Genomic DNA, 16,954 nt, shown 5'->3' with positions numbered 1-16,954 from the left:
GTTTTTAATGCGATCACGACTTTTCATTGTGGAAATACATGTACAATAACATATTATTATCATCATCATCTCAGTTTAAAATTATTCTCAATTCTCAAATCAGAATGACAGCTACGAGAATCATTCGCTACGCATTTCGTAGAGTGTCTACGGGCTTGGTGTTAACGGATTTTAAAATCGTGAACAAAGTTATTATTATATTTAGCCTAACACTCGCGTCGTCTTGTACTTGGTTAATTATTAATTAGTTTTTCATAATGTCTCATTAACGTTTAAACAATTTAATTGCAAACAAATTTATTTATTATTAAATTAGAAAAAGTTACATATGATTTACAGGTATTTTAAAAAATATGCCTTTAGTACAATTCGTAAGATTTTGTTTCTTTTTCAGCTGTGGTCGGTATTGAACGTTGGCCGTTCGGTGAAAAGTATGCGAGGTTCTAGAATATTCTTTTTGTGTCGAGGTCTGACTCCATACAAACCGCGACCTAAACCATTTCGAAAGTTCACCCTGCTAGGTAAGCTTAACTTACACTTAAGTAGATAATTTTCAAAGGCGCCTGCCTTCCACGGTGCATATGGCCTTGCTACTAGATACTACGTGGCTTTCGTCGAAACCTGTAAATACCAAGTATATTTTGATGCGATTCTTGCTTGTTAGTTGTCCGCGCCATCCCGTAGCTCCCACTGTAGAAAATATTTCTTACTTTATTAACCTATATTTTTTTCCTTCCATATATTCGAAAGTTACTGAAGCGTATGTCCATCCGGCTTTGAGATGTACTTGAGCGCGTTAATATCTTATTATTTTGTATTAAATGGCAAAATAAAAGAAGTGTAGAAGTTATCTTATTTGATAAACAATATATTGAACAAAACATTTTATAAGTAATTTCTTGTTGTTTTTTTGTGACACTTCTGTGATTTTCTTTTGTTATGTAAACTATTCTATTGAATGCTTACTAATAAATGAAGATCTCTCAAAGTGCTGAGCGTTATGAAATGTTAATATGGGCGTTATATCTAACATTTTATTCATGTACCATAAATAGAATTTCAACAATAATACATATAAGTCTTTCTAGAGAAGATTTTAAACTCATATTTAGTTTATGATTACAAATTCAAAGTTATTGTAACATTCAAGATAACGACTACTAGTATTTTATTATGCAACTTTGTTATAGAAAATAATCTGCTAATTTATCTCCTGTTGCTATTTATTTATTTTGCGAGTTTATGCTCTATGCGAGTGTATGCTTTAATTTGTAATGTTTCGTATATTCGAATTATCTATGTATCATATAAGTGTGTATATAGAAGATGGGATTACGTTAGCAGCGAATGAAGCTCCTAATTGATATACGTTCCATGTAACGTGTTGAATATTGGTAAATCTGAAACAATAGTGCTAGTCCAATATAATCCTAATAGCGTTTGCTTCAAAAGGATAAACCCCTTTGAGTAGATATTCGTACTATCATAATATTGACTTTAATTAACTTTTGAATTTTTTAAATTTCTGGAAAATCATTTTATAACCATATTTCATTTACTCGGCAACTGTTTGCACTAGTAAATGACATCTCTTGTATAAAAACTCTTATTTAGAGGTTAAATGAATGTTCCAGTTAACTAGAAAGATATTAAAAAAAGTATATATACGAGTATATATATGTATAAGTATACAAAAAATATTTCTTTGCACAACTCGATCTAAATTAAACGAAAACCCGTGATGATACATCATCAATGATGATTGATACATTTCGTTAGGTTTAGCTCGCTCAAATGTTTCAGTTTCAAGGAAATGTTGTAATCCGGTCTAAAAATAGTTGTTCGAATTAGTTTCTTTAAATCGTTTAAAAACATTACCTTGAAAGTTTACGGTCCACTTATGTCGAAAGCGGATATAGAAATTATACCTGATGTTTTGTAAGTAGCAAATCTAACTTATGAGATATGATACTCTTTAAGTATATAAAGTATTTATGTATTTTTCTTGCCATAATGTAACGACTATTAACTGGATAATATACATCCTTCACTTATCTTTTACCTTTCTTAATGTAAATACTAAAAAACATTTGCCTACGATACGTTTTTCTATAATTTTTAGTACAGCATAATCTATTGGTTAAACGATGTTCATGTATAACCTTCCTATGACGGCACCGACTAGTATCGGACCTGTGGGCGTCCATCTTCAGGGCAAATACTTTCGCTCGCAATAATTCGCTTTCTTCGCGGTCGCGTCGTGTCTCTGAATAGCTGTTATTATTAACGTTAAACGGTTTTGAGCCCGTCGAAATCGCCGTCGCTGACGCACGAAGCAGCCACACCCTGCGTACCCGTCCCCTTGAGTCGCGCCCTCCGCGCTCTGGCCCGCAGTGCGAGGCGTGACGCCATCGCGAAGCTAGCGAATTAAGCACTCGCCCTGAAGATGGACCACCGACAAGTCCAAAACTGGTCGGTGCAGTCATCGGAAAATCATACGTGAGTTTTAGCAGTTTTTAATTCGTTTAAGATAATGTCTCAAGAAAGTTTGTCTCAAGAAATATTCATGTAATTTTTGTATACGAAGAGCATATAAAACCAGTGAGCAAGGGAACGCTTATCAACTTACCTTCAATTTTTTTAATAAAATACTGATAAGTAGTTTGTTTGAAAGTTTACACTAATCTATGTAGATTCATTGCGGTTGCAGATGTCTTAGTATTTAGAACTAGTGTATATGTATATCTGTTTTACAATTTTGATTCTCGATAGTGGCGGCAGTTGCCCTTTCTGCTTCGCCTTTGTTGTAGACTTGGTTTTGGAAGCTCGTATGGTCCCTTATAAAGATCTTTGTAGCTTAGTATTGTTAAGGCTTCAACCAAATCACAGGGACAGACTAGGTTTTAAGCCTCATATTGCTTCATGTCAAAATCCGTCCTCAAAGGATTGCGTAACTTTTTTTTTTTACTTTTTGCGTATTTTTTGTTTTTAGCAACCTAAAGATGATTAATTATATTATTATAGTTACTGCATTATTAACTAATACGTATAAGTATAATCCGCTTTCACTCACAATCTTTAACATCCTTAAATATTAGCTGCATGACATGATCCCATTTTAATTACACGCTTTGTTACATCCATGTATGGTATAGTATTCCTATCTCATTATTAATTTAGTTAATCCGATTAGAGAGACATTGGTAAATGCATGCAATGCACAGAATAATTTAGCTGAAAACTAATGACGACGAGCGAGCTGTATTTCGAACATAATTTCCCGTTCTCTTTGAACATAGTCGTCAACTTTGTTTAACCAAACTCAGAGTTTCCAAACTCATTCATCTGCAGAATTGTTGGGTAGAAATGATTGTAGTTATAATATAGATTTATAAATTACTAGCTCTTGCACGCGACTTCATCTGTGTGTAATTGAAAAATAAATAAGAAATAGACTTATGTTACTCAGTGTTAACATAGCTTTTTAATGGTGTAAGAATTTTTGAAATCTGTCCAGTAGTTTTTGAGATATTTCAATACAAACAAAAATACAACTCTTTCGTCCTTTTATGTTAGTATAGATAATCGCCTGCTCTTTTTTTATTAGTTATTCATTTATGTGCCAAAAATGATTTGCGGCGACAAGAGTATTAAGTAATCAGTAAAGAGTAAACAAGTGTTCATTTATTATAAGAAACCTACAAAAAACGGCTGTTTATGTAACCATTTAATTACTCTGAAGCGGAAAATTACCTTAATCTGGTCTCGACTTGTTAATTGTGCGTTTAAGATTTGGTTGTATTCCGCGTTTGTACAATTTAAATATAAAATGAAAGATTGATTTTAAATACTGAATAACGGGAATAATTCAAAGCATGAAAGCAACAAAGTGCTAGAAACTGCAAACTTCAAGTGGTCGCATAATTTCGGAAAGTAAGTAAAACCCTTTCCTTGCATAATTTATTAAAATTGTTGTTTTCTTTTATTTTAATAATTTTCAGCCACTTTGCGTTGTAAAATTGCTTGTTTTCCTAAATTGCTTAACACAGTTCGCGCAACGACCGAGTCCTAGCTTCGCCTTTTCAACATTTCATCTTTGCTTTTTGTTAAATGGCTGTATTCTTAGAATACGTCTTGTATTACGTCACTTACTAAACTTCACTTTCGCGATATAAATTGCGTATAATTCTAAAAATAACAGTTTCCATTGAAATTTGTTATACAAAACCTTTATACAACGTCTACAACGGAGGCGTTATATTTTAAACCCATATTTGATAGTACTGTATCAAAAATTAACTAGTTTGACCATGTTATGAAAGTTTAACTGTCGTGTCGGCGAGCGTGTTGAATTGTTGTAAAACCATCGTGGTTGAGCAAAAGTTAAATTGATTGAAACTAACGCATAGTTGTTATATCAAACATTAAAAGTGCTTAAACTAAAAATTGGTGAACTTCAATCAATGTATTAACAATTTTGGTTAAAAAAAAAAATGACTCTTCGTAAAGAAGAATCCAATAACACCTTATCCTTCAAATGCAATTAGTTCAGTCCTTTAGGCTCCATGTCACAATAAAAACCTCTTGAGTCAGGTAAAGATATAAGTACTAGAGCGGTCGCACATCGTTGACTAAACTATGCCATAACTTTTACGCGATTGTCGATTGTTTCGCAATTTAACTGTTTAGTTGCATGAGCAAAAATCGAGTAGAGTTCGAACCTCCATAAGCTCGCGCGACTAAACAGTTGTGTGATAGTTTAGTCAAAGGTGTGCTAACGCTCTTAAAGTACTAAGACTTTTTATCGCTTCAAAAATATGACAAAAGCTGTTTGGTGCGCAAGCTTCATATTCAGGATGCATAAAACAAAGCGCTTAGCTCTCCATTATTTCTTATTAAATTCTGTCATCCCCCAGCAAGAGGCGTCGTTGAATTTAATTTAATTTCGCACATAAGCTTAAGTACAATTCACGTGTGGAAGAGTAATCTCATACGTATAAGGCTTTAGTACACTGCAGCGTACCGGACACAAAGCGAAGCGTCACAAAAGATATGAAAAGGCAGCGCAAATAGAATACGGAGTTCGTTTTGCACTGTAAGCCTAGCTACCAATGAATCAAAATCAATACAAAGTCCATATAAAAGTGCACTCGCTTCGGTTACTTATCACGGTAATGTGCTTTAAGCCTAAGAAGATTAAAGTAGTTTTTTAAAAAATGTGTTAATATATCAAAAAGAAATAAAAAGAAACAGTTGCGTATTCCGGCAAATAAATACGCAGTGCCGCTTTAGTTTAGTTTTTTAAACAGGTATTTAGACTATTTTACTTTAGAGAGATTTACATTAATGGGAGCGTCAGGTGTCAGGTCGAATTTTCTTTATGATTTTGCTTGGTTTAGGAATTAATTTCAATAATTTGGAAGAGATTTACATTTCAAAAATTGATCTTTATTACATACGCCTTTTAATAATCAACGTTTAATTGCGATACTAATGTAGATATTAAGGTCTAAAGGACGTTGAAGTTAAATTAAGTTTACCTCGGGTTAATAGAACATTCATTGATATTGTTTTCGCGTTGAAAATAACATTGTATTAGACAAAGAGTTGCTACAATCTATTCAATATAACTTGCGATTATTCGGAACAAACAAATCTCTTTTCCTTATTATATTGTTAGTTATATTAGAATAAAGGTAAACATTGATTTGACATTGTTTGTTAAGATATCGTATCTTAGCTAGAAGCTACGAAAAATAAAATCGTCTACTTTCATAACATAGCAAACTCTGAAACTTGAAGGTAAACTTCCTAGAACTAATTAAAGACTGAAGCGGTTCTACAAAATGTTTTATTTCTAGCTCGTAGCTAAACGTTCCAGATACTACGGTTAGTTTATAAATGTTATAGAATATATAAAAATAATATTAACAATAATAAAAATATTAACAATAATAAAATGTACTAACACGCAAAAAATCAATTCCGTTCTTTGTGTTTGTATTATGTAAATTATTGTTAACCTTTGAATAAATAGTTGCAAAGTAGTGTCCAAGCAGAACATAGGGGCGCTACACGATGTGAACTTTGATTCTGAAGTTTCGATTTAAAAGTTGCAACTTTAAAGTTTTCATCCGAAGACAACAGAAAACTTGAACTACTTTCGGTACTTTAAAGATTAGTTTTATTAAAACTATCAAACTTTTTATCTCATTAATCGATGATATCTTTTATTTTTAAAATCAATTTAGTCCAAAATACATGTAATTGCTATTTGTAAAAATTTATATCAAACGCGTCATACAAAAATCAGAAATGAACTTATTTTTATGATACTTGCTATAAAATCTTTTATATGAGTGAAACGAAGGTGACAATGAACAACACTACCCCATTACATAAAACGCAGAAATAAAAATTTCAACGGTATTCTGTGAATTCGTCCTTTGATGAGAGGATATCGTGCAAAATATGCTGAAAGCTTTTGGACATTTCCACTTGTAAACAAAAAAAAAATCTTATTCATTCAACTGCTCTTTTCACAGAGTACGATGAATTTTCCAAACGCGACAAATAAAGTATTTAATACGTGCAGTGTCCCTCCGAAAAGCGACAAAGGGCTGTCGAGACAATACAAAATCGAGTTGAACGAGTGCACCGTGCATATTCGATTCCTTTCACAAACGCATTACATACGCCAGAACGACTTTAACATTGCGTTGTCGTCGATTATTTGGCTTTGACACCCTCGTTCCGGAAATTGCAATTTTTCATTTACCTGCGTAGTTACAAAGTTTGAAACATGTCGTTATAAAATGGGGATCAAAGCATTGATGGACATAACCCGAAATCATAAATAAAAAGCATATCGCGATATTGTATTTGTGTGTATTCGTGTATACTATAGTAATACATAGGACATATGTACAATTAAAAATGTATGTATTGTAATAAGCAAAAATAAAGTAATATTGTAAAATGAAATAATTAACTTGTACGTGAATAATGTTATATCAAATATAATGTCTAAATTTATGTTGAAAGCCACAGCTATCAGGTAGCTTTCGAAGCGCGAGAAGCACTAAGGGTATTATCCGGCTTTACTAATGGTCCTGACCGGAGTTTCCGAATACATGTTAAAATTTGGTTCGTTGCGAATTCCCATTTACAATGTACAATGTACATTTTGGTCGATAACCCATGTTGAATCATATTCGAACACCGGTCGTAGTAAAATCATATCATACTATTATTATAAATGCGAAAGTTTAGATGGATGGATGGATGGATGGATGTTTGTAGCCTAAACGGCTGAACGGATTTCTATTAAATTCGGTATAGATGTAGAGGATATTCTGGAAGAACACATAGGGTGTTTGCTTTTGTTTTTTTTTTTAAATCCACGCGGACGGAGTCGTGGGCGAAAACTAGTGATAAATATACTTGGTTGTATTTTGATACATTTTTTACAACGTATTTCTACAAAACTCATTAATTTTCCTTAAAATTTAGTGGAAAAATTATTATTCAACTTTTAAAAGTCGTACATTTTTGTTACATTAATGTTGAAAGGGCTGAAATATTATGATTAGTTCTTCAAATGCAAGGGACTCGATTCCATATCTATAATATTTATTAAAAAATTACTGTAATATTTTTATGTTAATTTTTGCTTTTAATAAGTTTAATATAATTTTTAAGATCAAAACTTATTTAAATAATAGAGATTACAGATTTGTGATGGTGTCGAAGAGAAGTCCCGTTTTCTGAAGCATTCGCAGGTGAGAAATTTAATTACCACGTATGAATTGGAGTATTTCAAACAAGAACCAAGACAACTTTAATTAAAGTAAGTATTTCTACTTATAAGACTCGCTTAATGTTTTTCCACGTTAATAAATTTATTTCTTTATAATTTTACCTGCAAAAATACAGTTAAAATTGTTATTCAAGGTGCTAATTTAAATGTTTTCTTGTTATAAATGTCTTTATTTGACTTGCGCCGTGCAATGATGAAAGATTGCGTGTCTTGGACATAGATGGCGCTAGGAGTCCTATTTCAAAGCTTTTTGTGTGTTGCTTAACATGTAATGTTTTGTAAAAAGACATCTAAATTTGATTTGAGTGGGAGGTAAAAAGCAAATTAATAGAGATTAAATAGGTTGCTGAGGTGAATTTCAAATGAATTCTCACTTAACGAAAATTATAATTGTGATAAATGTATTCTCAGAACATAGATGTCACTGCGAGTGATCTCCGAATGGAACATTTACCTCAAAAGATCTATGTTCAGAAAGTTTCACAAAGTTCCGATGATAATGCAACTTTTATATTCGATTTTTTCAGTTGTTTTTTTTTTTACTTTTCTGTTGTAAACTTTTATTTCCTCCTTGATGAATATTTGAATTTAAAGTTCGATTCTTCACAGCCATCGCGACGAAGTTGGGACAAAACTGTATCGCCCCGTCTCCGTTCAGAATAGTAAAGCGCACAAAATAAAACAAAGTAAGTAGGTACGCTACAGCAGAATCCTTTTAGTGGAAGCAGAATATAACCTACTCATTATTGAAAATATCTTTAAACTTCACATACTCTTCATTAAAATATTAGATCGGAAACTGTTTTACCCTAATTTTAAAAGCGTATTATTAGTATTATTTAACACGCGATGTTTCTGTCGTCGTCGAATCGTTTTAACATTATTCCTTGGCCAATTGCATATAAAAAAAATCTTTAACCAACTGACGTGTGTTATTGTAAAAAAAATAATTACAATCTGTGCTCAAGTTTGAATAGTTATTATTATTACGAGCATTAGAGTTAGGTGGAATACAACAACCCTTTGCTCTTAGGTCTCCCCTCTATTGTTTGTACAACGACAGACTAAATGTGAGTTTCCACTGACGATAAACCGATGTAAAATAAACTATCTCTGTTTTAAAAAGCGAATGAGAAAGATAACAATATGTTTACGTAACAATGCTTCGCCAGTGAAAAATCAGTTTACTTCACAGACGTAAACTTTTTGTTTTGGTACCAGTTGAAAACTTGTTAATTTATAACAACTGCGTACATTTTATTGCATAAGCAGTGTATATCGAATGTCGTCGAAGAAAGTGTTATAACTTTTCTTTTAATTAATAATCAAGAATTAAAAGTTATATAACCCGGTCAAATTAAATATTGAAGCTATAAAAATTCGCATAAAGCTGTAAATTGATAAGAATGTTTAGACTACTATTATATGTAAAGTCAAAAGAAATGTATTCTTCGCCTTTTATTATAGGTTCAGTCATCGGATACTATTGCTATTTTTGAAAAAGAACATTTCATCGTTGTGCCCAAAGAATACCTGTTTATACCGTAAGTGACAGATAGTAAACAGAAACTCCATATAAATTAACACCACCATCACAGATATACAAAATCTGTTATTCCATTAAATGTAAACTATGTAATTTAACCTTGCTTACCTCGTGTAGTGAACATAGCGTTTTTGTTAAAGTTTAAAATAAAAATATGAGTATACAATACTAAATTTAAATCTAAATTCTAAACCACAGACAAGGAACATTTTTGCTAAAACTTTACAATACAACTTTATTGTAATCGCCGTCCGGCATTGAATTTGACTTGCCTCTATTTAAATAATTTTGGCTTTGAATCGAGACTATGGATACAAAATGAAACACGACTAATATCGAATTTACTTTGTAATTTGTCTGGTTCTATAATCTATGTTTCATTACGATCTATAGATATAGATAGGTCAGTGCTTGGAAATCACTACTTTTGCTTCGTTGTGACTTAAAAGCGCTAGTTAATGTTACTGTCAGTTAAATCTTCCTGTATTTCGAATTTTTACCACGACTACCAAACGCAACCTAAAGCACCAAAATAGTGAAAATCAAATAAACCATAAAGTACTACGGCTGAACTACTGCTGTACCTGTCCAGTATACTATAGTCAGTGTTCACAGGTCATTCTTCTCTAGGTCAGGTTGGTCAATCTGTCTGATCATTTCATATCAGGCTAAGAGCTGCGCGCACGCATCGGTGAGTTACTTTAAGTTGCTGAAATTAATTTCTTTTGTTTTATTTCGATTTATTTTTCAATTGTTGCCATTTACGTAGAGCACCAAAAACGATATTTTATTTTCCTTTAAATTGGCAATATGAAAAATTAAAACTATATTAACTGCTTGTTTTAGCCGTGTAAAAATAATTATTAATAAATGAATTAGAGATTGTAGCTAATAATGTTCTTTTATTAAAATAAAGCTTATATTCTACAATATCATTGTTTTATTCTTATTCCAATAGATTTCTTTTGAATAATATCTCTGGCGAATATGTCAATTATGGAAATGGTTTTAAAAACGTAATTCTAATTCAATTGAATTAATGAAAAATATACACTTATGATCATGTTTTAAAATGAAGTGTAAATAAATATTACATTTCATTTTTATGTTTTGGTTATAAATTACATTTCTGTGTTGCCTATCTATATCAGGACAAAATTTACATGGCGTCTTCACCTTTTTCCATTTGACTTTAGTTATCGAGCGAATTGCAAACTACTAACAGAAACTTTTGTAACGGTACGCGTTAATAGGTTACAAAATGGCACAAAGAAAAAGAGGACCGACGGAATCTATTCTGATCGCTTATTAATAATTAGTAATGTCATTTGAACATTTTCTATTACTAGTCCTTCCATTGCAGACATATTGTGGTTTCCAATACATTTGTTACTGGTTAAATATTTTTAAGCCATGTACATTAAAATAATGTTACAAATTAAATATCTCATAGTAATTGTTTTTTTTTTCTTCAACAGATAATACTATTTATCAATTGTGCAACCAGTACTGTGGACTCAGTTATAGAGACGTTGAGGCTGCTTATTCGTTATACGTGATGGCGAACCCGTCGAAAAATCTGCCGCCAACGATGCAACTGAGGCAGATGAACACTGTTCGCGCGGACGATGTTGAAGAAACGGACGCGGTATACGAAAACTTGGTGACCTCCACCGTTGATAATTCAAGTAAGTAACATTTTATCTTGTTTTTGAGAAAGCAATCAAAAATCAAAGCAAGCGGTTATCAATATTGTATTTGTGATAGTTTAATATTGGAGGACCTTAACCTGAGATTCAAGGAGTGTGGGATGTTCATTGTAGTAGTCTGTATATGGCGTAATAGAGGGTTATTTTTAAATTACCAGAAAAAAGATAGCGTTACCTATTGCCCATACTGATCATATTTTATTGATTAAAAAAAGATATGGAAAGAAAAAAAAATGTTCGAATGTGATAAATAAACATATCAGTCTGTTTATAGTAAAGTAAATAATAGTTTCTGCGCTTTTATTTACTAAATCCCCGCATACTCACTTCGCGACGCCACGGCCTAGACATTTCATTGTTAAGTATAAAAAGTATAAGATTATACAATTATATTTAAATGGTATATAAGTTAGAAAAGCAGGTGTAAAACGAAGTACCATAGATTCTAAAATATAACAATTTAGCCCAACTTGCCTTCATTAATTATTAGTTATTTCACATTTACTTAAGTTTCATTCATATTGAAACCATTGTTTTAATTTGTTTAATTACACATTTTTTGTTGAACAAATATCATATTATAAAATCAAGAGAGGGAGCAACAACACGAATACCCAAACAATTATTTTTACTACCGACTGTAGCTTAAATTGTAAAAGTATAACAACGAGTCATTTAAAGCAGGTCTTTTCTCTCGATACTTACGTCGGTGTTGATGTAATGTTATTTAAATGTTCATTTATAACATCCTGAATAAAAAAATATTAACGTCAGATTTGAGTCCAAAAGTTTGGCTCGCAATTAATTTAGTAAATACTGTTTTGTCAATGACGTTTTTCAAGTTATACACATTTGATTTAAAAAAATTGATCTACCTGTCGCGGTTTTTTTTTGGTCCATCCTTGGAAAGTCTAAATAGGAGGGTAAAAGGTAGTATCTATGAATATCAGCTATCAGAGTAGGAACGAGGTTGAGACCTTAAATTTTCTATAGGTAATTTTCCATACAGCTAAGCACTGTAAAAGGTTTTTACAATATTTACCCCCTAAAGGTATAAAGTGTGGGGTGAATGTTTATATGAAGTAGCGATATTTTGTGAGTGGAAAAATTTGCAACTATTAATGGATGAGGATTTTCGTATTGAAGAAAACGTAAACAGGAAGATGATTTTTAAATTAAGAAGTCTCTACCAATTTCGAAAATACTTTGTCGTGGATGTCGAAAAAACAATTTCAGAAGCACTTTTCATTTTCAATTCATGTATTTATAAAATTACAATAACAGACAAGACAGAAAGAATACACACAGCGTATAATATGCATGCATCAGATTTGTTACTGTATGACAAATTATGGAAAACATTACATTACTCAAATATCTAAACGCGCAAGAAATCTTAAACATAACACCGAGAAGAGAGAATTACACTTGGCCTGATGTGTACATAAAACTATCTAACCAAATCGTTACAATTGTACACAAAATAAAACTGGTTCCAAGAAGCACTCAGTAAAATATAATGGAAGAATAGAGAGCTTTCTTGAAATTCCCAAACCTATGAGCGTCACCAAAAGAAGCCATGTATCTGCTCAACACTTTAAAATGCTTTAAGAAAAAAAAATGTTCAAACAAATAACTTAGAAAGTAATCCAGTATACTTCAGTATGGTAAATGTCTGCTCTTTTCAGGTTGTTAACTAATCAATAGTTCACCCAGCTTAAGTTTTTCTATTCATTTTTTATTTATAACTTTTTGTAATTGCATACCAATAGATGGGCATAAATCGGCCCAAGGGGTATACTGAAAACCAGCTCCGCATTGTTCAGGGTCAGGTGGTACACGCAAAGTCTGCAATACATTACTGTCTATACTTTTTTTTTAAGTATCATCATCATCATCATCACCATCATCAACATCATCATAATCATCAGCCATTATCTGCCCATTGTTGGACATAGGCCTTCCCCAATGCCTTCCACTCGGAATGCGGTCCTACGCCTTCCACATCCAATTATCATATAATCTTACAAATATTATAAATGCGACAATTTGGATGGTTGGATCTCGATGAATATGTCATAGATGTAGAAGAAATTTTAGAGGAACACATCGGCTACTTAATTTTTTACCGCCGCTGATTTATATTATGGATGATTTATAACTTCATAACTTATTACTGGTCAAGATCACTTTTCGCAAGCCTACGCATAAAAATGTTTCAATAACCATAATTCGTAAAAAATCCACACTCGTGTTTTTCGCGCTATCATTGCGGTATAAAAGGGTTGACGTAGGTTTACGCTGCATTTTAGAGCACTAGGTTTTTATGGTTAGGCCCTGTTTTGTTTTTCTGCGCATTACAAGATATCTGATATGATCTTACAGAGAGACACTGAGCATTGTTTTCCCTACTGCCATTGAGTAACCCTGAGCCATATAATGCTTGCAGGGATAAGGAATATTCTTACGCATTTTCTTTATTCATTCTACAGAAAGAGGCGAAAGTATTGAAGACCCCATCACCGGGTGTAGTTTACTTCTTAATCCTGACGATACCGAAGCCGTCCTAACTTTAGTCATGATGCAAAATAGACATCGGTTTGCTGTTAACACAAGCCAGGCATTATCTGAACAAAATAGCGAAACCGAAACCTCAGCACAAGATAATGTATCTTCTTTATATCCATTAACTGACTCGAGTTCTGGCTTATCAAGTAACTCAATAAAATCGTGCTCTTCAAATTGGAGTCTTGAAAAGACGGACCAAGATAATGATGTTAAAGATGAAAGCAGTGCACAGGGTACATCAAGCGAGAAGCCGACTAAATTCGACTGTGATCAATGTGGTAAATATTATGCGACCTCTTCTAATTTGTCGCGTCATAAGCAGACGCATCGCAACTTGAACTCTGAATTGGCTCAGCGTTGTCGCGATTGTAACAAAGTGTACGTGTCGATGTCGGCGCTGGCCATGCATATGCTGACGCACCGCATGCGTCACGCGTGCCGCGAATGTGGCAAACAGTTCTCGCGACCTTGGTTGCTGCGCGGACATCTGCGCTTGCACACCGGCGAGAAGCCCTATAAATGTATTGTTTGCGGGAAAACTTTCGCTGATCGCTCCAATCTTCGCGCCCACTTACAAACACACTCTCCTGATAAGAAATTCGAATGCATTCGCTGCAACAAAACTTTTGCCCTCAAAACTTACCTCAATAAACATCGCGAGTCGGCATGCGCCCGTCTTGCTGATAATAATTAACTGACAACAAATTCTTTGCAACGACCTATTTCACTATTCACTTCTTTACACCTTTACGGGAAAAATAATTGTAATCACTCCAATATGCGACAGCATTCTAACTTAAAAGCAATATTTATGTATTTAACTACAGAAAAGAAACATGTAAGACTTTTAGATAAATAAGATTCTTAAAATTGATATTGTGGTATTATAATATTGTGATATGACGTTTGCAAAGTGGTATAAAATTAATCGGCTAGGAAGTTGTCCTAAATTTTATGTTGAGCTCTTACTTATATACATGCTAGGTAGTGTTCAGATTAATGGGCATTTGGTGTTTACTGGTATCTATGTTTTTGATACCGACCTGTTCTACATCATCGTAATGTATGTATGTTTTATTAATGTGTTTTAATTTTGTGATTGCTAGTATTTTTTAAACATCTTTAGTTAGTTCATACGAGTAGACAATAGTCGATTGGTGGATTTGGACTATGTTCTGTGTTGTACCATCGGCGTCCTACATCACACGGCTATTGAATTTTAAATTATTAAAAAAAAATAGTATTAGCTAATATTTGCACTGAACAAGCATCTAATTAACTTTTTAATTATTTTAACTCCAACAATAGTGGTTTAAGCCTAAACTAGTAGTGGTCATAGAGAGTAGAGCAGATCTCTACTTATCATTTGATTTAACTTGGGTTATAAATCATTAAACCCATCACTTCTTCAAAAATGTTTTGGATTGTTTGAACTTTGTTTTTATTTTTACAGCGGATGCTACCGACGGCGCTATTGCTGGGCCTTCGGGCTCCCAACGTCAGGAAACGGAGGAACCTGCTCCGGTGCCCACGATGATCTTGTATGACGCCACTAAGAGGAAGCAAATGCGTCGCCGTAAACAAAAGGAGGCGGAATACTCTTCCGATAGCACCTCCGATGACGAGAATGTAATTTTGGCTCGTATCCAGGCTACGAAGAGGAAGCTGGAAAAAGCGGGGAAGTTGCCGAAAGCCCAACCTCAAGGTGGACAGAAGAAGAAGAAGATGTAAGCGGGAGAAGATGCTAACTTTTTTGTATCCATGTAGTTTATTAGTACACAACATTAAAGTCCATTTAATTTCCCTCTCAACTGACCTGATGTCAATCGTTTCAGTCAATTTTTATTAATAGTATTATGTAAGGCGAGTGTTCCTTGCTGTTTAGTTATAGTAGAAGACAAAAAAAGTAAAAACGGTTTGTGACATTACGTTACTTTTTCTCAATACTTAGATAATAATCATTTAATAATAACTTATTAATCTCTATAATACAAAGTGTAGTTTTTAATAGATGTGCTACCCGTGTAAACATTGCTAATATATTTGACTTGATTTTATACTTCTTTTGTTTATTTAATAAATGTCTGGCCTTTGTTGTTTTCGACCGTACTTTTCAAATAACATTCAATACAACTACAAAGTACTTTTACACGACTAAAAGCTAAGTTTAGAAATCCGTTTAAAAATACAATTAACACGCTTTCTACTTTTTTGTCTTTATCTATAATTTAATAGCAACAATATAGTTATCCGACTTTTTGGGGTATGTCAAGAAAAATATTTGCATTTGTAGTTAATTAGTAGGTACTTATATACGTATTAAAATTTTTAAATGTGGAACAGTTAGGACTAACAAAAATAAAAATAAGAATAGCTATTATCTATTAAAATCGAGTAAATCTAAGGCTTGAAGCTCCAGTAACTTAATTTTTGTCTTTCTTTTCCGTCTACATTTTGTCAACTAAAAAGTAGTGCCTATCTACTACTTGGATTTTGATTTCTAAAGTTAAAGTAAAAGTTTTCATACTGTTTACAATTAATATATTGAAATTTATTAACAAGTGTTTCACATTGTCCAAGACAATAGCAAAATTTAGAACAAATATACGATTATATAAGTCGATCTACATATATTTATATATTCCTTTTTTCTTTTCTATTTCTGTCGCAATTTTGACCCCAAAAATTGTCATCAACATTGGGTTTTTCTATTCAATTTAATTATATTAGATAGCTATCTCGTACTACGAGTTTAAAGTGTGTATGTACATTGTAGTGCCAAAGAATTACACGTTAAATTTGTTCATATTAAAATATATAAATATTATAATATATGGCTGTGATTTGATTTTGATTTGCTGCGCCTAAGTGTATCGCTAAAGAACTATGTTTAATGCCGATAATTAAAAATTTCGCAAGTAGAACTTAGTGTTAGCTTTAAGGACTTATTGCATTTATATTATTGTCTATTTGATTCCTTCATTTGTTAATATATATTTTTCTATTTGTACGAGTACTATATAAACTTAGGCGTACGAATAAAATAATGGTATATGGGACGTTTTCAAGCGATTTTAATAGTGGTACGGCATATATTGTCTGGTGACCGCTTAGGCCGCCTGTTGCCACCGACGAAGGCAATTTAAATTTTAAATCTGCCAACATCAGGCCCGAAGTTTGTTAACTTCCGAATCTAGCCAGGGATTGCAGTTTTAATATCATGGCCATATATTTACAAATTGCATTACATGGTCATGATATGAAAACTGCAGTCCCTGGCTAGATTCGGAAGTTAACAAACTTCGGGCCTGA

The 16,954-nt window shown here is 32.7% G+C and overlaps 1 protein-coding gene across 1 annotated transcript in view; it reads left to right on the top strand.

The window, feature by feature from the left end:
• Positions 1-15,504, top strand: part of LOC106099221 — a 28,187-nt gene extending 12,683 nt beyond the window's left edge. The window contains exons 2-4 of the mRNA XM_013277690.1: positions 395-521; positions 10,844-11,053; positions 15,096-15,504. Of these exons, the coding sequence (XP_013133144.1) occupies positions 434-521; positions 10,844-11,053; positions 15,096-15,373 (576 nt within the window). The 5' untranslated portion in view covers positions 395-433 and the 3' untranslated portion in view covers positions 15,374-15,504. The remainder of the gene's footprint in view (positions 1-394; positions 522-10,843; positions 11,054-15,095) is intronic.
• Positions 15,505-16,954: the final 1,450 nt, after the last annotated feature.

Source organism: Papilio polytes, unplaced genomic scaffold (assembly GCF_000836215.1).
Source record: "Papilio polytes unplaced genomic scaffold, Ppol_1.0 DF824381.1, whole genome shotgun sequence".
Taxonomy (NCBI): Eukaryota; Metazoa; Arthropoda; class Insecta; order Lepidoptera; family Papilionidae; genus Papilio; species Papilio polytes.
This window is presented reverse-complemented; position numbering and strand designations above follow the sequence as displayed.